This window comes from Ursus arctos, unplaced genomic scaffold, assembly GCF_023065955.2.
Source record: "Ursus arctos isolate Adak ecotype North America unplaced genomic scaffold, UrsArc2.0 scaffold_24, whole genome shotgun sequence".
In the NCBI taxonomy this organism is placed as follows: Eukaryota; Metazoa; Chordata; class Mammalia; order Carnivora; family Ursidae; genus Ursus; species Ursus arctos.
In genome coordinates, this window is record NW_026622919.1 from 32,649,699 (window position 1) to 32,672,798 (window position 23,100).

General features: G+C 36.8%; 1 protein-coding gene and 1 long non-coding RNA gene across 5 annotated transcripts in view; one reads left to right on the plus strand and one right to left on the minus strand.

Moving 5' to 3' along the window:
* RPS6KB1 (ribosomal protein S6 kinase B1) overlaps nucleotides 1-21,556 on the plus strand; it is a 39,715-nt gene extending 18,159 nt beyond the window's left edge. For 2 of the 4 annotated variants that reach the window (XM_026517479.4, XM_048223693.2), the window contains exons 5-15: nucleotides 3,135-3,282; nucleotides 5,386-5,443; nucleotides 6,887-6,987; nucleotides 8,772-8,862; nucleotides 9,049-9,139; nucleotides 9,630-9,737; nucleotides 10,261-10,323; nucleotides 10,743-10,820; nucleotides 14,575-14,682; nucleotides 16,669-16,781; nucleotides 17,721-21,556. In XM_026517479.4, coding sequence (XP_026373264.1) covers nucleotides 3,135-3,282; nucleotides 5,386-5,443; nucleotides 6,887-6,987; nucleotides 8,772-8,862; nucleotides 9,049-9,139; nucleotides 9,630-9,737; nucleotides 10,261-10,323; nucleotides 10,743-10,820; nucleotides 14,575-14,682; nucleotides 16,669-16,781; nucleotides 17,721-17,958 — 1,197 coding nt within the window. In that variant the 3' untranslated portion in view covers nucleotides 17,959-21,556. Of the gene's footprint in view, nucleotides 1-3,134; nucleotides 3,283-5,385; nucleotides 5,444-5,638; nucleotides 5,712-5,812; nucleotides 6,325-6,886; nucleotides 6,988-8,771; nucleotides 8,864-9,048; nucleotides 9,140-9,629; nucleotides 9,738-10,260; nucleotides 10,324-10,742; nucleotides 10,821-14,574; nucleotides 14,683-16,668; nucleotides 16,782-17,720 lie in introns of those variants that run through there. The other 2 variants (XM_057318001.1, XM_057318002.1) reach the window with 2 other exon arrangements.
* LOC130544720 (uncharacterized) lies at nucleotides 80-17,830 on the minus strand. Its single transcript, XR_008961244.1, has 2 exons — nucleotides 17,636-17,830; nucleotides 80-2,843 (listed from the first exon to the last, which is right to left on the minus strand). It is a non-coding gene; the product is annotated as an uncharacterized LOC130544720 (long non-coding RNA).
* Nucleotides 21,557-23,100: the final 1,544 nt, after the last annotated feature.

The window sequence follows — 23,100 nt, forward strand, 5'->3', positions numbered from 1 at the left end:
GGATTTAATCAAGGATCACATATGTATTGAGTTGTCCTGTCTCTTTAGTTTCCTTTATTCTGGAGCCATTTCCCACCCCTTTCTTTTGTTTTTCATGACATTTACATTTTTTGAATGAATTATCATCTCTTGTTTCTTATCTAAATCAAATACTATATGGTGATTTCAAAATGGAGACTTTTCTATTTTTATCATTTTGTTTCTATATTAGTTGTCATTCTTCTATAAAGAATGTACATTCTTTTGAATAAAAATTACATTTTTATATTTCCTTTTTTAAATTTAATTTTTTTTAAAGATTTTATTTATTTATTTATTTGACAGAGAGACAGCCAGCGAGAGAGGGAACACAGCAGGGGGAGTGGGAGAGGAAGAAGCACGCTCCCAGCAGAGCAGGGAGCCTGATGTAGGGCTCGATCCCAGGACCCTGGGATCATACACTGAGCCAAAGGCAGATGCTTAATGACTAAGCCACCCAGGCGCCCCCAAATTTAATTTTTTAAAAGTCTGTTTGGACTTTTTATTTTCAGTGTGTTATCCATTTCTTTCATTATTCATTTTGGTTCTCAGATTGTCCCAAATTTTGCTAGAGAGAACTCTGTTAAGATGGCTTCTATGTCCTTGATGTGTCCTTGTCATCTTTTGAGTACTTCCTGGTAAAATAGAGTGTTCCAGATTTCCCTTGCACTTTCCCTGACCCTGGCTTAGAACATCTTTTTCTCTAAGGAACCCTGGTTTCTTTTTTTGGTGGAGAAACCAAGAACTGGGTGCAAGCTATGCTCCTTACTACTAAAGTGTCATTGTTTCTGGTTCTTTCAGTGGATAGAGCAAGGAGGTTTTTCTTCTTAAATCACGGCTTCATATTGATATCCCTAATTCCAGTCCAGTTCCATAGGGCTTTTTTTCTCTTAGTCCATGTTTATATCTCTGATTTTCCACAGTGAGAAGCCTGGTAGTAACATCAATAAATTTACTCATTTGCTCAGTTGTACAATATAGGCATAATAGTTTGAGAATTACAATATCAATACTATCAGCAGCTACAAACCTAAGTGTGGTTTAAGATTCTTTGCAATTTTTGTTACGCTTACATATACGTCATTAAGAGTGTGCTGTGTAAAATTATTTAAATATCTTTTTTCTCCAATGGTAAAATTATCACGGTAATATTGAGTTACATTTATGTATTTCTGTTGTGTTCAGTTTTATTTCCCTCCCCCATCCTTGTTGATACAATTTTATTTTTGGAATGTATAAAACATTAACATGGTTCAGAATTCAAACACCTCCATTTTATAATCACAATAATATTTGATTTAGGTAATCTAAAAGCATTGAGGCTTTACTCAGAAGGTGTACTTAGAAGTCTAGTCCTATTACTTTTCTTACCTTTCCACTGTCATTAGCTTTTGATTTATCTCAGTTGTGTTCATTATTTGAAGATATAAGGAGATACATATACATATTCTTATTTCCCCTTTTTTACACAAAAGTTAATATACTGTGATACTCTTACGCCATATATGCTCTTCTGCACCTTGCCTTCATAGAGATATTCCCCAAATTTTCACATTAGATAGATAGTCCATAGGTTTTTATCCAAGACATGGGCATTAGGTTGTTTTTTTTTTTTTAAAGATTTTTTATTTATTTGACAGAGATAGAGACAGCCAGCGAGGGAGGGAACACAAGCAGGGGGAGTGGGAGAGGAAGAAGCAGGCTCATAGCAGAGGAGCCTGATGTGGGGCTCGATCCCATAACACCGGGGCCACGCCCTGAGCCAAAGGCAGACGCTCAACCGCTGTGCCACCCAGGCGCCCCGCCTGCTAGGTTGTTTTTAACATTTCACTTTTACAAATAATATTGCAACTAATAACCTTGTGTATATGCTTTTTCATGCTACTGGAGATATACCAGAGCTTAGTCCTAGAATTTAGACTTAACATGTCCAAAACAGTGCATCATTTTCCCAAAACTTTTTTCTTGACTTCAATTTCCTGTTATGGAATGATAACCATTGTCCTATTACTTATGCAGAAACCATGGTATCATCATTTCTTCTCAACCTAGTCAGCAAGTGCTGATGATACATCTTTGTCTTTTCTTTTTTTTATTTTTTCCCACCTTCATTTTCCTTTCCTTTTCTTTTTTTTTTTTTTAGGGGGGAGGTGGGAGGGGTAGAGGGAGAGGGAGAGATTCTTAAGCAGGCTCCATGCCCAGTGTGGAGCCCAGTATGGGGCTTGATCTCATCACCCTGACACCATGACCTGAGCTGAAATCGAGAGTTGGACGCTTAACTGACTGAGCCACCTTCATTTTCTGTTACAGGTCTTACTTTACTTAATTTGCTGTACGAGCCTCCTAACTGGTCTTGTTTCTTCCCTAAAACTCCACACTGCTACTAAAACTGTCTGTCTTAAAGCCAAGGGTTATTAATTTTCAGAATCTCAACATTTTTCCTGTGGTCTAAGATAAGATTCAAACGCTTTTGCATAGATAACTAGGCCTTCCATTTCCTAGTCTCCACCTACATCGCCAGCCTAATCTCTAGCCACTTCTAACCATATTGAACTACTTACAGATTCCCTAGACGTGTCCTGTCAAGCCTCTTTTGTACTGGAAATGTTTTTTTTTTTTTTACCCTCTGCATTTCATTTTAATAATTTTTCATGATATAGTTTAGGTATTGCCACCTCAGGAACACTTCTTGCCATGTCAGATGTAGTTCCTCTGTTGTCCCATAGCACCTTGTGCTTACCTGCGTTGACTTCTCTCTCATCCCTGAGACTTTGGACTCCTGTAGACTGGAGACTTCTGTTAGTTCTTCTTTCTTACTACAGAGCCTGGAGCATAGGAGACATTGAACAGTTAGTGAATATATGAATAAACTTCATCTGTTTACATTTTTTAAAAAGGTGTCTTTAGGTTGTCATTTACATGTTCACTGAAAAAAATCCAAACAGTGCAGATATATATAAGAAGTGAATGTCTTCCATTACTCCTATCTCAGTCTCTAGTGGGAACTATAATTAATAGTTTAATATTGGCAAGAAAAGCACAAAATAGATTTTCCAGTTACTATAGAATAAAAATGTCTACTGTTTTGTTCTTATAGATCATCTCTTTTCCTTTAGGCAATGATAGTAAGAAATGCTAAAGATACAGCTCATACAAAAGCAGAACGGAATATTCTGGAGGAAGTAAAGCATCCCTTCATTGTGGATTTAATTTATGCCTTTCAGACCGGTGGAAAACTCTACCTCATCCTTGAGTATCTCAGCGGTCAGTACACTCAGTTTGGTGTAATTATTTGCATTTGCTCCAGAAACTGGGTCAAACATTATTTTCCAATGGAAAAATGCTTTTTCCCTAATGCGATTAAATAGTTCTTAAAATTGACCAATACATTGACATAAAGAATTCAGAAGTGACCATATGTTTCTTTTTGCAGACAAATATGAAGGAAACTTTAAAGGTTAAGTTTTTTCCCCATCTGTAAAATTTTATCTTAATCCTAATCCCTTTGTAATCAGTTACTTAAAATAACACAGTGAATTGATATAGAGCCATGACATTGACTGCACTCGGGTAAGATACTACAATTCAAACGAATCATCAAAGCCTTTCTTTCTAAACTCAAATGGAAAACTTATTGAGAGTACTTAAGATACTGAATAATTTCGAAATTGCATCTCTAAACAGAATTTTTTGGTTGAATGTAGCCTTTTTGATAGACTACACAGTTTACATAGGAAGACATCCACAATTTCCAGGGCTTACTACCTCCTTGAAACTTGTTGCTTCTTATCATTTCTAGATCACAGGTATCTATTTCCAGCCAACATATTTGAGTTTTCTGAAAAACAGGTTTCACAATGGCCTGTAACATGGAACAGAAAGCTGCAAAATTTAGCAACTTTTTTGTGACTGTTGTAGCCATTTTTTGGGCAACTTTATTTTGACATAATTTCAAATTTACACAGAAAGTTGCAGAAATAGTACAAAGACTTCCCACATACCTTTCACCTAGATTCCCCAAGTGTTATCATTTTACCACAATTGTTTTGTTTCATCCTTCTTTTCTCTCTCTCTCTATGTATATGTATACATATGTATGTGTATATATATGTGTATGTATATATATACATGTATATGTATATACATACTTTTTTTTCTGGATTGCTTAAGAGAGTGTTGCAGACATGATTTCCCATTATCCCTAAATACTTCAGTGTGTATTTTCTAAAATCAATGACAGTATCTTAACTCTACTAAAATTATCAAAACTGGAATTTAACATTGATACAGTAATTTCTTTCAGTTTCCTTTAATCTAGAACAGTTCCTCAGTCTTTCTTTGTCTTTTGTGACCTTGACATTTTTGAAGAATATAGTTCAGTTATTTTGTAGAATGCATCAATTTGGGCTTATCTGATGTTTCCTCAGGATTAGATTCAGGTTATGCATTTGGGGAGGACCATCGAAGTGACATTGTATCCTTCTCTCTCAGATCAGGAGGTACATGATGTTTATATCTTTGTCCCATTACTGTTGCTGTTCACTTTGATCACATTTATAAGGTGGTGTTGGCCAGTTTTTTCCCTGGTGAAGTTTTCCCTTTGTAATGAATAAGTATCTTGAGATACTTTGGGATTATTGAAATATCTTGTCTTTCATCAAGCTTTCACATACGGTTTTAGTATTCATTGATTCTTGCTTGAAACAATTAACTATAATGATTGCCAAGTGATTTTTCTTATTCCATCGTGCCTCATTCATTTATTATTTGGCATTCTACTGTAACAAAGAGCTTTCCCTTCTCTCCCATTTTAAAACTTAATTTATTGATCTCTTCATTGATTTACATCATTGTGGGCTCATGGATTCTAAGATTATTCAATGGGATATAATTCTTTCTTATCATTTATTTTGATATTCAAAACAGTGCCATGCTTTTATCAAAGCTGTTGCCAGGTTCCTTTAGATTAAGAGATTGGAAAATATAGAATAAGGGCATTCACTAATTTTAATTTGTAAGGGTGGCTTAATTATATACTAAAATTTTTCTGCTTAGGGTAAAATGTGAGAGAAGTTTTAACCAAGATTATTTTTTTAACCTCAGGTCTGGAATCTATAACTATTTTGTAGTTTAAAGATGTATAATCTATAATTCCAAAACATATATTTCACATGAGAATAAGAACATTGCTAAAAATAGAATCGTGACGACTTAGTTTTAAACCTGTAGTTCTTAGGATCTGTTTTTTATTTTTAAGGGACCGATATCTTTTAACTGTGGTTAAAAGAGAAAACACAACCCTCTCATTAGAAATGGGTTGGAAATGAAGATTGTTTTATTTCTAATGTCTTTTCCTTTTCTTTACAGGAGGAGAATTATTTATGCAGTTAGAAAGAGAGGGAATATTTATGGAAGACACAGCCTGGTAAGTGAAATTTTTGTGTTGCATGGATTCAGGTAATGATTCATATAATTAAAAGCAAAGCCCTGTTCCCACTGTGGTTATCCAAATGATTGAATCAATTGTTCTGGAGCCAGTCAGTCACTCAGGACTTCAAGGGGGAGAAGCATCTTTGGGACGGGCCAGCTTTTGGAGGTCACATCATTCCTTTGCCCCCAGGCCTTGGGTGGAACGCTCTTCACGCCAGTTCCTAACAGAACCATTCTCACTGGGGCTTTCTTTCCTTGAATTGGTAAGCTTCCTGCCTTGGCTGTGGGTGAGTGTGGTTTTCCGGTGAAACTTTATGTCTGGAACAATGGAAAGTATCAGAAATCATCTCCTCTTTTTTTTTAGACTTTCCAGTTCCCAAGGTGCAGTCTTAGGGAGGTGATAAGCCGGCACACATCATCTGTGGATTGATTCTATGGCCAGGATGGGATCTACCCTTATATTTCTTAAGATGGCATCTGCTTCAGATTAAAAACATACACATCCTTTTGTGAGATGACAGTATTGGGTAACAATAAATCAGTTTATCCTACACATTAACTGAATAGAAAACACTTAAATGTTTTTTCTACCTTAATTACCAAACTGCATTCCATTGTTTAATTTCAGGCCTTTTCTAACACAGAAGCTGCATTTAAGAGCCTTAGGGATGAAGTACCCTTTTTTGGAGGAGGCTCTCTGAGCCGTGTTGGAGGCTGTGTTTGTGGTCCTGCTGGCTGTGAAACTGCCTCAGTCCTCTAGGACACACGCTCTCCATCCTGGAGTAATCTGCAGGATTGCAACATTGTTATGCAGCCAGTATTGCAGTGCCTTGTGCTTTTCGAATCCAGACAGGGTTGACTCAGCCCTTTATTCTTTTGAGGTAGATAAATTTGAGTGTCACACAGTTTATAGTTGTGGGCTGGCTGGCAAGAGGGAGGGCAGATACTGTGGGCATTAACTGTATATAAATATGCAGCTGTATTAAGGGATGAGTGGGCTTCTAAGGGTCAGGTTATTTATAAGGTGTCTTTTGAAACTTAGACTTGATCTCTGAGAATAACAAAGTTCCTAAGTCCAATGGGATTTTAAAATTGGGGGTGGGTGGGAGAAATTTGCTTTGATCTGAATGACTATTGGCCTAATTCCTACACAGAACAAAAACCAGTGACAGTTTGGCATATGCTGGACTTCTTTGCAATTAGCAGTATGTTGTAATGATGAAATAAAACATTTTATAGTTTCACTAAATAAGTGAACATAAATGTCGCCATGCCTTTTGGCAGCATCCTATGCCATCTCTTTCCCCCATCCCCACCCCCATCCCCACTAATTTGGTCTTTGGTGCATGTCTGTTTCTTTCAAGGAATTTTGCTCCATACATAAACTACTTTGAGTTTATTACTCTTTTTAATTTTATTAAATCGCTTTTGTTTCCAGCTTTTACTTGGCAGAAATCTCCATGGCTTTGGGGCATTTGCATCAAAAGGGGATCATCTACAGAGACCTGAAGCCGGAGAATATCATGCTTAATCACCAAGGTGGAGATATACCGTAAACAATTCTATAGTAAATAATCATCTTAAAATCCTCCCACACAGGTCGTGGTCATTTTCAAAGCCCCATAGTCATGTATCTATTATTATACATTCCTCCCTCAGAATTTATGGCATCATAATACTTGCTGAGATTTAGGTATTTAGATATTTGTGATTGATGAGATTAAAGGAAGTTAGGAATAACTGGCCACTTAACTATGTTTTTCGGTTTAATCCTTGGTCTTTATAGCTTGTCATTCTTTTGAAATCTTTACATAACGTGGTGAGCCAAAAGCCAGTCCAAACTTCAGTTTTGGTTTGTTCCTTAAATTGAAAAGTAGATCTTAACCCTATAAATTGAGTTTTCCTTAATGATAAAAATACATAAATATTAGAAGCAATACTTTTTATGATAAATTTTATCAATGCTGTAAAAAAAGGATTAGAATTGAACCAAAATATTTGATGTACCCTTGGGAAGAAAATGTTTAGTTTCAGTTTATTCTTGCTGTTTATAACAACAAACATAAAAATCAGAAAGGCTAATATTCTGTACAGCTGTAAATAGAGCAGATTGAGTCTTGATTACAACTGCATGCGTTATAGACAGTTTGCTTTATGCAAGAGTAATCTGGGTTAGGTAGACTTCGCAGGTCACTCATACCCCAAAGGAGCAACCAGCCAACTAGGCTATCGGGGTGCTGGTAGCAGTTGCTGATCCTTTGATGTCTACCAAATGATACACGAGGTAGTTAAGGGTTTTAAATTCTTGGACAGGAAATGGTGTGGACAACTGACGCTAGTATGAATACATTTCAAATTGTGCTTTTTTTCTCTTTCTTTTTTTTTTTTTTTTTAGGAGAAATGCTATACTTAACCAAGTACATCATGGGAATCTATGTATCTCTCTCCCTCCCAGTTCTGCTCCCATCCCCCCAAACCTGGATTCTGATTTTGAATTCTAAGGCAAAGGATAGAATAGGGAAGGGACTAGTTAACTTCTTTGATCCATAAGCTTGAGTGTGTCAGGTGGTTCTGTGAAAAAAGGTCATATTTTTTTCTGTGTCAGAGTAAAGTACATATTTACATTTGTATCAGTAGGCCATTGCCTTTTCTTTTTCTCTGAAATATACCTGGAATAGTAGGGTCCCTGGGGTGGTTGAACCACTGGATATCTAATAACAGTGTATTAAAGCTGGGCTTGAACTGAAATGTTCTTTGTGTAAGGTGGTGAGTTTTTCACTTTCTGGATTAGAGATGACAGTCCCATGCCATTGCAATTTCATTCCTTTTTCTGAACTGGCAGTATTGGCAGAATAAGCTAACTTGGTATAGTGACTTTCTGAGACCAATTAAAAAACTGTCCAGTCACAGTTCACTGTGATAAAAAGTTATATATTCGAAGTACAGTGTCACACCTTTAAAAGGTGCAGCATGTCTCCATTAGGGTTTGTGTACTTAAACCAGAATTTTTCTTGAAAGAGCTTGCTTTCTCAGGATGGTAGAGGATTCTAGGTATAGGTAAAGCTAGAGCCTTGGACAAGCTGTTTTACTTTTTTCTCTATTCTCCCTTTATATTATATCATTGGCAAAAAATGACTGTGTTAGCTTTAAAAAGTTAGCATCCCATTTTATGGATGGCCCCTTGCTAGTTGTTCGTATCTTCAAAAAATATTTAAGGCAGAAGAAGTTAAATGGAAGGATAGATTATTGTCTTGTGTGATACATTCAAACAGTGTACATGCTTAGAATTCTCAGAATAACCATGCTGTGATCTTCCATTGTAGGTCATGTGAAACTAACAGACTTTGGACTATGCAAAGAATCTATTCATGATGGAACAGTCACACACACATTTTGTGGAACAATAGAATACATGTGAGCTGCATGTTGAAAGAAATATAACTGGTTTCGGGGAGTAAAAGCTAACTTTTACCTGGTTTATGTAATAGTGTGCTATATTTTCTATAGCACCATTTGGCTCCATATATTGTTTTTAAACTTCTAATTCAGATGATATGCAAATGGGTGAATTTTTCAGGCATATTATTTTTCTCATTGTAGGGCCCCTGAAATCTTGATGAGAAGTGGCCACAATCGTGCTGTGGATTGGTGGAGTTTGGGAGCATTAATGTATGACATGCTGACTGGAGCAGTAGGTGCACAGTTAAAAGCTGCATGTATTATGGTCTGTGCTGAGTAGTTATTAAATCATTATGGCAAGAGACCTTTCCTGTGTTTTTTTAAAATGTTACTGATGGAGTTTTTTTTTTTTTTTAAATTAACACTAATCTTCATTGGTAGTAGTATGGTTCCCTATACTTTTAAAAACATTTTTGTTTAAATGATCTGTCATGTCAGTCTTGTGAAATAGGTATAAAATAGATACTGCCCTTATTTTGTAAAAGGAGAAAGTAAAGCATAAAACCCCATGCCTCACCTATTACCACACAAAGTTAATAGTGGAAACCCAGTTTCTTCTGAGATGTTGCTATTTCTTCTGTCCCATTACTTAAAAACTATAGGTCTTTAGCCGTCAGCCCATATCACAGCATACATTTCTGATCTCTATGCATAACTAATTCAGGAAATGGGTAATTTTATTTTTTTATATGCTAATTTTTCTCACTCTCTTCTACTCCTAGCCCCCGTTCACTGGGGAGAATAGAAAGAAAACAATTGACAAAATCCTCAAATGTAAACTCAATTTGCCTCCCTACCTCACACAAGAAGCCAGAGATCTGCTTAAAAAGGTAGGACACAAACGATAACCCTCAACTACTGGGATTTGAATAGATAGAATTGAACATACATTTTGAATAAAGAATCATACATATATATTAAACAAAAAAGCCTGCAGTTTTCTCAGGTAAAGTACAAATTTGTTTGTTTAAAGATTTTCTTTCCTTGGGGTGCGGGTGGTTCAGTTGGTTAAGCATCTGCCTTTGGCTCAGGTCATGATCACAGGGTCCTAGGACTGAGCCCCACATTGGGCTCCCTGCTCAGCAAGGAGGCTACTTCTCCCATCCCCCTCCCCCGGCTAGTGTGTGCTTTCTCTAGCTCTGCTCTCTCTCTCTTTCAAGTAAATAAATAAATTTTTAAAAATCCGATTTTTTCCTTTTTATTCCCAAGCAATATTTAGTAGTAATTAATAAAGCCTATTTTCTCAAAATAAATAGCAATATAGATAAGCAAATTCTGTAAATAAAAAATAATCAATTTGACTAAGGTTCATCAGTGTTTTGTTTTGTTTTGTTTTGTTTTCCCTCCCTAAAGCTGCTGAAAAGAAATGCTGCTTCTCGGCTTGGAGCTGGTCCTGGGGATGCTGGAGAAGTTCAAGTAGGGATTGGCCTTTTTGTGGTTTGAGGGGAAGATAGTGCTAATTTTATGTATTTGTGAAGGTTGTATGTAGTTGTTTAAAGTATAGCTTATTTTGTGGGGCACGTGGGTGGCTCATTTGGTTAAGCATGACTCTTGGTTTTGGCCCAGGTCATGATCTCAGGGTCTTGGAATCGAGCCCTGTGTTGGGCCCTACACTCAGCACGGAGTCTGCTTGAGAGATTCTCTTTCTCCCTCTCCTTCCCCCTCTGCCCCTCCCCCCACTCATGTGCATGCTTTCTGTCTCTCAGATAAAATCTAAAAAATAAATAAATAGTGAAGTATATCTTATTTTGTGATTTGTAACTTCAGACACAGTTAATTTGTCAATCCAGTGAAGTCTGTTCGCCTTGACTTTTCTTCCTGTTCTTTTTTTCCAGGCTCATCCATTCTTCAGACATATTAACTGGGAAGAACTGCTGGCTCGGAAGGTGGAGCCCCCCTTTAAACCTCTGTTGGTATGTATACATGAAAGTATGTAATTTGAAGGACCTGGTACTTTTTTAGAATAAAATCTCAGAGCATTCAGAAACATTGTGTTTATATTAACAGTTCAGAAAATTTTGGTGTGTTTTCTCTTCAGAATCTTTATTCTATACATTCTTTTCAAGGACTGCTGCCAGCAGCAATTGATGAGTATATTAACTATTTTTAAGTTGGTTGCCTATGACAACTAAATATTTCAAGTAGTTAGAACTTTTTTGCTTTGTTTGCTTAATTCAGCCATATTTTATTTTTATGGGGTATAATCTTTTGCTCTTTTTATTTTTTTATTTTTAATTTTTTTGAAGTTTTTTTATTTAAGTAATCTTTACATCCCACATGGGGCTTGAACTCAACGACCCTGACATCAAGAGTCACATGTTCAGGGTACCTGGGTGGCTCAGTCGGTTAAACATCTGCCTTCAGCTTGGGTCATGATCCCAGGGTTCTGGGATCAAGCCCCGCATTGGGCTCCCTGCTCAGTGGGGAGCCTGCTTCTACAACTCTTCCCCTGCTTGTGCTCTCTCTCTCTCTTTCTCTCTCAAGTAAATACATAAACTCTTTAAGAAAAAAAAGTCACATGCTCTTCTGACTGGGCCAGCCAGGTGCCCCTATTTTAGTTTTTGTTTCTTTTTTAAAAAGATTTTATTTATTTATTTGACAGAGAGTGCATGCACGCACAAGCAGAGGGAGCTGCATAGGGAGAGGGAGAAACAGGCTCTCTGCTGAGCAGGAAGCCTGATGTAGGGCTGGATCCCAGGACCCTGGGATCATGACCTGAGCTGAAGGCAGACGCTTAACCTGCTGAGCCACCCAGGCACCCCTTATTTTTTCTTTCTTTTTTTAAAGATTTTATTTATTTATTTGACAGAGAGAGACAGCCAGCGAGAGAGGGAACACAAGCAGGGGGAGTAGGAGAGGAAGAAGCAGGCTCCCAGCAGAGGAGCCTGATGCGGGGCTCGATCTCAGAACGCTGGGATCACGCCCTGAGCCGAAGGCAGACGCTTAACGACTGAGCTACCCAGGCGCCCCTTATTTTTTATTTCTAATTGAAGTTTAGTTGACATATAATAATATGTAAGTTTCAGGTGTACAGCGTAGTGATTTAACAGATATATACATAACAAAATGCTCACCAGGGTAAGTGGGTTACCCTCTGATTCAACCCTATTTTGAATTTGATTTTCTGGGAATTTTTTCTTCAAAATATAACATATATGTGTATTAGTTTGCTAGGGTTGCTGTAACAAAGTACCACAAAGTAGGTGGCTTACACAGCAGAAGTTTATTATATTACAGTTCTGGAGACTAGATGTCCAAGATAATGTCTTGACAGGCTTGGCTCATTATGAAGGCTATGAGAGCCTTCCGTTCCACTCTGTGCCTCTCTCCTAGCTTCTGGTGGTTTGCTAGTGATCTTTGGCCTTCCTTGGCTTGTAGGCACATCACCCGATCTCTTCCTTTATGTTTGCATTCTCCTTTTGTACAGATCTGTGTCCAAATTTTCCCATTTTATTAGGACAACAATTAGACTGGATTCTTCCCTACTCCAGAATGGCTTCATCTTAACTAATTACATCTGCAGTGACCCTCATTCAAATTACGTTCTGTTCTGAGGTACTTGGGGTTAGAACTTCAACATATGAATGTCAGTGGGGACACAACTCAAACCATAACAATATGTTTATGAGTAAATGAGTTAGTGTGTTAGTTCTTGTCTTTCTTCCACCTCAGAATTTGAGAAAATATGGTTTCTTTTTCTATTTCTTGGGATGAAGGTGGAGGAGGAGGAGGAGGAGGAGGAGGAGGATAATTTGGTCCTGGAGCACAAGGTGACTTGCTTTAACATTTTCACATATATAATTGTAAGGAGGGTAATTAGCCCTTATGTACCAACTGTCCAGCTTGTCAGGTCATCTTGTTTAAACATAAACAGAACTGCTAGCTATCATCATAACTAAAAAGCTGACAGTTTCCCCAGTTTCTTTTGTTTTCTTTTCCTCCCTGTTGGTTTGTTTCAATAAGGATTCAGTCACGGTCTATGCAGTTTGGCTATTGTGTCTCTTAGGTCTCTTTCCATCTGTAGATAAACCTCCTCTCGATTCCTCTCCTGAGTACTTACTGAAGAAACTGGACCATTTGTCCTGTAGGGTTTCTAACTTTGATTTTGCTGATTTTAAACCCACAGTGTCATTGACCATATTCATCTGTTCCTTGTATTTCCAAAACTAGTATTTAGATTTAGATACTTAATCTGATTCAGATTAAACTTTTGATGTTGTGTATTTTGGTCAGGAGGCATAATGTGTATTTGTATTTTTTTTAGTGATATTAGTGGTCATTGATCATTGCCAGCGTCAGTGATTCTTAGCTATGGTCCATTTGGCAAGGTTTGGAGATAAGTTGTTACAGCTTGGGGTGGGAATGTTACTGGTTTGCAGTGGTCAAGGCCAGAGATGCTGCTAAACATCCTCTTTTACACAAAACAGGCCCTACAACAAGAGTTATCAAGCCCAAAATGTCAGTAGTGCTGAGATTCAGAAACTCTGGCTTAGTTTCAGGATTTCATTAGGAGTTTGCAAAATTGTCTTATTCTAATACTATTATTGATTTCTCATTAATGAATTTTTCCCTAAAGAAAAACTTACATTGTTCATAAAGGGAAGGAAGGATAAATGTTTGTTTCTTTCCCAGTTTTCAAAATAATAAGTTCTTTAACATCTTCCAAAGTTGACCAATGAATTCTGTGATTTTTTAAAGTATAATTATGAATTTATGCCTTTTAATATATTTATGTTTCAATCCATTGCAGTAATTTTTACTGATGCTTAGTTTTTATCATCTTTTGACACTGGGTGCTTCTTCATGTTGGTTCCTTAGCTCTTTTGACAGGACCACAAAGTCTGATGTTGTACCAGAGAGAAGGAATTAAACAGATGGGGTGGTTAGATTTAGGTGATATTTTTCATAAGAAAATGTACTCATGCAGAGTAGAATATCATTTTTGCTCCTTGAGAAATCTGTAGTAGGATGAAATAAGCTATGGGAAGAAACTTTAGAGCATTTTACAAATGTGTTTTGTGTTAAAACTCTGCTTCAGTAGTTTTTCAGGTTGATTATAAACTTGCATGGCCAGCTGAGCAGATCATCTCTAATAGGGAATTTAGCCAGTGGACTAGGCACACTGAAGCTTTGTAAATGGGGAAGATTGACATTCAGATTTTTTTTTTTTTGACATTCAGATTTTAAAAAAAAAAGGTGAGTGTGTACTAAAATCTACTTTAATATATGCTTAAAAATTGAAGATGTAATTTGACCTTTGAAACTTCCCACCTGGGGGTGCCTGGTTGGCTCAGTTGGTTAAGTGTCTGCCTTCAGCTCAGGTCATGATCCCAGAGTCCTGGTATGGAGCCCCATTTCAGGCTCCCTCCTCAGCGGGGAGTCTGTTTCTACTTTGCTCTCTCCCTCTGCCCCCCGCCACCATTTGTGCTCTCCCTAAGGCTCTCCCTCTATCAAATAAATAAATAAAATCTTAAAAAAAAAAAAAAAAAGAAACTGTCCACCTGTATTTATTCTTCAATCCATGCCTGCTAAAACTATTCTGATATTTTATTACAATCAAACCCTGTGAAGAGTTCTAGCTAGGGCCATCTCTAATGCAAGTCATGCATTTGATTGATATGTATAATATAGACTATTCATTGTTTTCTAATTTTGTTTTTCACAAAGCAATCTGAAGAGGATGTGAGTCAGTTTGATTCAAAGTTTACACGTCAGACACCTGTTGACAGCCCAGATGACTCAACTCTCAGTGAAAGTGCCAACCAGGTCTTTCTGGTAAGTGAAAGAATTTCCATGTAGCCATGAGAAATTTAAGTATTAGGCTGGACCCTTTTCAATAAGAAAATTCAATTTGTTTGCTTTGCAGTTGATGTAAATAGCCTAAGATGCTATTTTTTATTAAGATAACTTAGCTTTTTTTTTTTTTTTAAAGATTTTATTTATTTATTTGACAGAGAGAGACAGCCAGCGAGAGAGGGAACATAAGCAGGGGGAGTGGTAGAGGAAGAAGCAGGCTTCCCAGCAGAGCAGGGAGCCCAGTGCGGGGCTCGATCCCAGGACTCTGGGATCATGCCCTGAGCCGAAGGCAGACACTTAATGACTGAGCCACCCAGGTGCCCCAAGTTAACTTAGCTTTTTAAGTTTTCTAACTTGCTAAGTTAGATAATTGATTCCCATAATCCAGTATTCCATTTCAGCAGTTAGAGTAGGACTGTCTGATTCTTTGGAGTATATGATTCCCTTTTTTGATGGGCCACTGACTTAAAATGATGTTTGGCTCAGTATCACAATTGGAAGTCACACCGTTACAACAATAGGAGAAGAGCTCACTGTAACTATTCTGTTCCTGGAATAGCTACAGATTTTTGGTACATTTAGTGTAACTTTGTAGGGGATTTTTAACCTGTTAATTGTGAGTATTTGACACCAAAATCTGTTGGTTTATATGTAATAGTAAATAAACTAATTCTCATTGTAAAAGTATATATTGATTTGTACCTTGTCTCTTCAGATAGAAAAGCAAAGCTTTTAGGTTTTTAGATTTTTTTTAGAGCTTTTAGATTTTGATCAACAAAAACCTCCTATCATTTTCTTTGTTACATAAAGTGAATCTCTTTATTATTTATTTATTTATTTTTAAAGATTTTTTATGTATTTACTTGACAGAGCACAGGCAGGTAGAGTAGCAGGGAGAAGGAGAAGCAGGCTCCCTGCTGAGCAAGGAGCCCGATGCGGGCCTTGATCCCAGGACCCTGGGATCATGACCTGAGCTGAAGGCAGTCGCTTAACTGACTGAGCCACCCAGGCGCCCCTCTTTAAAAATTAATAAAAAACAGTAACATCCCACTTACCTGGAGATTGTGGTCAGAGCAACTTCAGTTCAATAATTATTTAAATTCCTATCACAGAATTAAAGGAAATTCAAAGGTGATTAAGGCATAGCCTGGTTCTCTTGGTAGTTACAGCTTTAGCTCACTAGACTCTGTGGGGAAATGGCTTCTGAAGTCTGCATATACCGGTCAAAAGCATATGCACTCCAGAATTGCACCTCACTCTTTAGGACTTCACCCAGAGGCTCACTGAGTCTCTTTACTATAACTCATAATGCCTATTCATAGGTGAGTAGAATAATAAATAGAAGGGAAGTTAGGTGGGGGACTGATTGTTAAAGAGATAAACATTGACAGCAAGAGAAATGACACCTGGTGGTCTGATAGCAAGGTCCAAGAAAGAACTAAAGCTAACAAAACTGCATAATTGCCTATGTTTTTGAGGGTTTTCACAATGCTGACCCTTATACATCAAGAAAATACCAGATCTATCCCACCATTGGTATAAAACCAGAGAGATCACACATGCCCAAAATTCTATTTTTACTTTGGTCTAATGAGAAACTGTGATAATCTTGGTTGCTCATGTGCATGTGGCTAGAAACACTAGAATTGTTTTTGCATTCATCTTGGTATTTGATATCTTAACGTGGGGCCTACATTTTCCTGTTTTGTTCTATTCCTTTCAACAAAGTGGAATATTGTTTGCTGGTATATGGGACTCAATAGAATTCTGCCTTCCTGAGGTCTGTGCCTCAAGAAATGGCTGGAAAGAAGCTAAGAGGCGTGAAACGAGACTGGGGAGATGGGAGGACACAGAGTGGTGATTTTGGGTGTGCCCTGTTGTTTTGGTGTGTCAGAGACTGAAACCACATGTTCTTGATGTATATGACAAAACGCCATTCTGGAGTCGACAATTATTATCTTTCAGGGTTTTACATATGTGGCTCCATCTGTACTTGAAAGTGTGAAAGAAAAATTTTCCTTTGAACCAAAAATCCGATCACCTCGAAGATTTATTGGCAGCCCACGAACACCTGTCAGGTATTCAGACTTTGTTATTCTCACGTCTTTTTTTTTTTTTTTTTTTTAACCTGCAAGAGTATACTTAAGAACTTAATGCCAGGTTACATAAATGAAAGATCTGTCATATTCTCTTTGGTTGACGTAAGCACAGCATCTACATCTTGTATTGTATGCTATATAGTTTACCTTCCCTCCTGAGAAAGTCAGCTGCTGCACTGGCAAATGTCTCCTTTACCCATTCATTCAATATTGTATACCAGGGGCTGTGTTGCATGATAGGGATACATGATTAACATAGGAATTGTCCTTGTCCTGATGAAGCTTACAATTTAGTGAGAAGACAGTCAAAATAACCAAAGAAGGAAATATAAGAATTATGTAATCACAAGTAGTATCAAGTTACTATATGAAGAAAAATAAAGAGTGTGGTGATAGCAAAGAATAACAGGGGGGTTCCTATTCATGGTGGTCAAAGAAAGGCCTCCCTGGTGAAGTAACATCTAAGAATGAAGAGAAAAAGGTGCCCATACAAAAAATAGGAAAGTGTAGGATGTTACAGGTAGAGCAACAGCCCATGCAAAAGCCCTAAGGGAGGAAAAACTTGGTCTTGGAAATGAAAAGTCAATGTTCCTGACATGTGGTGAATGATGAGGAGAAAGCTTTGGAGAAGTATTTTAAATGCAATGGGAAGCTGTTTTAAGTGGAGGGTAAAATGATTAAAAAAAAAAAAAAGTGTCACTGAGGGTTTTACAGAGGCAGGTATAGAGGTAAAGAGACCAGTTAGGAAACTCTCGCAATTAGTCTGGGGGAGCAATGGCCTTTGTACTAATTCACACAAAAATAAAATTAAATAAAAATAAATGTCACATTACCTCACTCCCTTGAAATTTAAGGGAAATAGTTCTTGTTGAGATAATCCTTGAGATAAATGAATGATAGCTCTTCCTTGTCTTAAAGCCCGGTCAAATTTTCTCCTGGGGATTTCTGGGGAAGAGGTGCTTCAGCCAGCACGGCAAATCCTCAGACACCTGTGGAATATCCCATGGAAACAAGTGGAGTAGAGCAGATGGATGTGACGATGAGTGGGGAAGCTTCAGCACCACTTCCAATACGACAGCCGAACTCCGGGCCATACAAAAAACAAGCTTTTCCCATGATCTCCAAACGACCAGAGCACCTACGTATGAATCTATGACAGAGCAGTGATTTTAATGAATTTAAGGCAAAAAAGGTGGGGAAGGGATGTGTGAGCATCCTGTAAGGTGAAACAAGAAGACTCAAAATGACAGTCTCGAAGAGTCAGTGTCATTACATTGAACACTTTGGACAGAGGAAAAATAAACATGGATTTTAAAAAATCAATCAATGGTGCAAAAAAAAAAAAACTTAAGCAAAATAGTATTGTGGAACTCTTAGGCACATCAATTAATTGATTCCTAGCGACATCTTCTCAACCTTATCAAGGATTTTCATGTTGATGGCTCGAACTGACAGTATTAAGGGTAGGATGTTGCTTCTGAATCACTGTTGAGTTCTGATTGTGTCGAAGAAGGGTTATCCTTTCATTAGGCAAAGTATGAAATTGCCTGTAATACTTGCAACTAAGGACAAATTAGCATGCAAGCTTGTTCAAACTTTTTCCAGCAACATGGAATCAAAGACAAAAGAAACTTAACAATTGATGTTTTACGTGCAAACAACCTGAATCTTTTTTTTATATAAATATATATTTTTCAAATAGATTTTTGATTCAGCTCATTATGGAAAACATCCCAACTTTAAAATGCAAAATTATTGGTTGGTGTGAAGAAAGCCAGACAACTTCTGTTTCTTCTCTTGGTGAAATAATAAAAATGCAAATGAATCATTGTTAACCACAGCTGTGGCTCGTTTGAGGGATTGGGGTGGACTTGGGGTTTATTTTCAGTAACCCAGCTGCAATACCTGTCTGTAATACTAGAAAAAAATCTATTTAATCATTTCTACTTGCAGTACTGCTATGTGCTAAGCTTAACTGGAAGCTTTGGAATGGGCATAAATTGTATGTCCTACATTTCATCCTTGTCCTGGGCCTGCAATGCACTGGAAAAATATCGCCACCTGTTCTTATACCAGTATTTGGTTCAAGACGCCAAATGTTTTCAGCCTGTGGCTGAAGAAGGATGGAAAAGAGTCAGGATAAAATGCATACTGAGGGCAGTAAAGTGAGGGAGAGCGGGAGATCCAGGGGAAGAGGGTGTTGTCATGTGCCACTCTCTGTGTCTAATCTCTTTACAGCAAATTGGTAAGATTTTAAGTTTTAACTGTTTTTGCTGTCTACCTTCCTTACATTTCCCCCCTCAAAAGTTTTAAAAGGAAAAGAAGTATTTTTCTTTCTCCTCTACTGGGGCTACATTTTTTGATTGTAAAAATATTTGATGGCCTTTTAATGAATGTCTTCCACAGTGAATAGAAAACTTAGTGGCTTAATTTAGGAAACATGTTAACAAGACACTATGTTTTTGAAATTGTAACAAAATCTACATAAGTGATATACAGGTACAAAGAATAAAAATAAAGGTAACTTTACCTTTCTTAAATACTTCCTGCCTTAAAGAGAGCATTTCCATGACTTTAGCTGGTGAAAGGGTTTAATATCTGCAGAGCTTTATAAACATACATTTCAGTGCGTACTGGTATAATAGATGATCATGCAGTTGCAGTTGCGTCTTATCACCTCTTTTTGTTTTTTATAATGTCTTCAGTCTTGAGTGTGCAAAGTCAATTTGTAATATTTTGCAACCCTACAATTTTTTTAAATAGATGCTGCTTGCTATGTTCTTCAAACTTTTTTGAGCCATAGGATCCAAGCCATAAGATTCTTTATGCATGTTGAATTCAGTCAGAAAAGAGCAAAGCTTTGCTTAAATGGCAATTCAAGTGAGATGAGATGAAATCCTATGACAGGCAAAATAGAACCATGAAGAATGATTGGAAATACACCTTTTCAATTGTGGCAATAAATGAAAGGATTGGTAACAGTGCATCTTTGGACAGAAAGCCTTTTTTTAAAATCACTTCCTCTAGACCCCCTCCTCCCTTACTGCAGCAGCCTACTGAGAACTTTATAACTGTAGCTAGTGAATTAGAAGCTACAGTAATGATAAGGGCAGAAATTGTACTAGAGTGCAGATCTTTGTTCTCTGACAGTTTATAATGTCTGAAAAAAACAACTCAAAAGCTATGGTGATAGGTACAGGCTTTATTTCAGACTGTAATGGCTTGGGCTACTCTGATACTTGTTTTCAAATGTGTTTACTAACTGTAGTGTTGACTGCCTAACCAAATTCCAGAGAAATTTGTACACCAAAATAGTCCTCCTCAGTCTTATTTGCTAGTAATACTTGCACTGTGATTGGCTGGCTCTAACCACCCCATAAACTGTTTTCATAATTAGTACTGCCAGCAGTAGTGGCACACACTGCAACTTCTCTGCATAAAAAGCATTAATTGCGTACCTACCATCCATTCAAATCGTTTTTCAAACTTAACATTGAGTGAAATTAATTTCCTGTGCTGTGGCAAGTTTACGGAGAAATTGTGTTTCATAAATGGATATCCCTACTATGACTGTGAAAACATGTCAAGTGCCACTTTAGTGTCACAGACAGAAAGCACACACCTATGCAATATGGCTTACCCTATATTTATTTGTAAAAATCCAAGCATAGTTTAAAATATATGATGTCAATATTACTAGTCTTAAGTTTCTAAGAGGGTTCTTTATGATTATTCCAGGTAAGTGTATAAAAGAGATTAAGTGCTTTTCTTTCATCACTTATTTTCTTTAAAATCAGCTATTACAGGATATTTTTTTACTTTATACATGTTTTTTAATTATAATCACTGAGAACTGAAGTTTACTAATTTTGATTTTATAAGGTTTGTAGCATTACAGAATAAACTGGGATTTATAAACCAGCTGTGATTAACAATGTAAAGAATTACTGAACTTGAACCAGATTTTTAGGAAAATTATGTTATTTCTTTTCCCCCTTTATGGTCTCACCTAATTTGAATCCTTAAAGAAGAATTTTTCCATACTATTTTTTGAGATAGAAGCTAATTGGGGGGTGGGGGTAAGAATGCATGTGTGATACTCCATAAATTCAACATTCTTTAAAAAATCATTATAAACAAGATGCATCTTCGATAGTATTAATATACTGAGCCTTGGATTTTGTGTTCAATATAGGACCTATTTTGGTTACTCAGTTATATGGTTCCTAGCTTACAAGGGTTAGATTTTAAGATTATTCCCATGAGAAATGTTGAATTTATGAAGAATGGATTTTCGAGGCTTTGAAAATGGTTAATTTCTCAAATAAAAACATCAGTGTCCAAACATCTACCCTTTTTCATAGGAGTAGACACAGCAAGCTGGACAAAACAATCATAAAAGTGTATGTCACACCATGACCTGTGGTCTGTTGCTGATCGATAAAAAACTTCTCTTGTGTGATTCTTAATTTATCACTATAGCACAAGTATTATCTCAGTGGATTATCTGAAGTAACATCTGAAAGATGGGTTCATCTGTGTTTGCTCTTTAAGCTATTATTTTTTTTCCTATCCCAAGTTGGCTTTGCATCTATCAGAGTAAATAAATTCTTCAGCTGCCTTATTAGGAGTGCTATGAGGGTAACACATTTTTCTGCTTTTCATCTTGTATTTAGTTTACTGTATTAAGTATTTTGATTTCGGATTGAATGAATGTAAATAGAAATTAAATGCAAATTTGAATGAACATAAAATAGAAGTGATTTTTTTTTTTTATTCTAAGATAGGAAGAAATAACTATCAGGTGCACAAATGGTTTAAATAATTTTTTGCATTAACATACCAGATATGTTCAGGTTCTCATATTTAATAAACTGCTTATATATGTGAGGACTGACAGTTGTAAAACTGTTTCTGCTGAGAAATTTAAGCTACTTAAATATATAACAAGTTTTCGTACTAATATTATATATTAGATGTTACACACTTGTAGTTTCCAAGTTCTAATAGTTGAATTGGTTGCTTCAAAAAACTCATGTGAAAAATAACTTCACATTGATACACTAGGAAGACTTTCCCTGTGCTAACAATCAACAGTTTGTTTAGCCACACTTGTCAACTACATTTGGTTACTGGATGTGTATGTACTGCATAATGTAGTGCATAAATCTGTTTTTAACTAATGTCTCAATATATCTAGTATAAGATGGGTGTTTTGTATAAGCCACTTATTTGAGGTAATTCTATCACACTTGGATGATTTCTCTATAGAAGTTCTCAAAACTGACTTTACTTTTTTATAAAACAGGGTTGTGGCTCTTAATGCTGATAAAACAGTCTTTCAGAAGGGTGTGATCTGAACTCACAGAGTAAGTGGGTTTTTGAATCCCTGTTCCGATTTTTGAGGTGAAGAAGTCTAAGTAGAGATATGCTTCCAGTTCATCAGTGGTGTTGGTGGATGGCATAGCTCTCCTGTTACATTCCCCCTCACCTTTTAAATTCATATGTGAACTGCTTTCTTGTTAATTAAAAACAAAAACCCAACTGTCTATCATGGACCTCCTTTTTTATTAAATCATATTAAGAAACAACGCTATCCATATAGCCATAGGGTAAGAAGAGTAGGTATTTTAATAGGGCTTACCCATGTAGTAAGATCTACTCTTGTATTGGTAATAGGAAGTCAGCACAGCTATCTTTCACACTCAAATTCTAATCCCAAACTGCCTTTCTCACCTGTCTCCTGCTGTACACCTAAATAACTGTTGGCTTCATCACAGTCAGGAAAGTGATTTAAGGCCAAGTAAGCTTGTTTCAGTATTTGCAACTGTTCTCAAAGTACAGAGTTAAATATATCATCATTGAATAGCAACAACTGTACTTATACCCTGGCAATATTTTTGTAGGAAAAATAGTTACAGGCTTTCTAATATTCTTTTGTCAATTTGGGTGGCTATACAGGTATGAAAGTATGAAAAAGTGGCTGGTTGGTCACTGTCCTTATTAATCCATATGCTGGTTTAGACTCTGTCTTAATACTGCAAATTTGTTTTCTACCTCCCAACTTTTCCTTTCCACTATCTCTTCCTTGTGTGCAAACTGATTAATGCTAATAGAGAAAATGGGCAGAAACTTCTACTCTAGATATAACCAGCCCTTCATACCTCTGTTAAAGATTTGATTCTGCCTTAAAGAGAGAAATTGCCTAATTGCCTTTTCTATCACCCTGCACAAATACCTGGAAGCAAACAAAGTACACCATCTAAGGCTGTTCATGGAAGCCTCTGAGTGCAAGCTT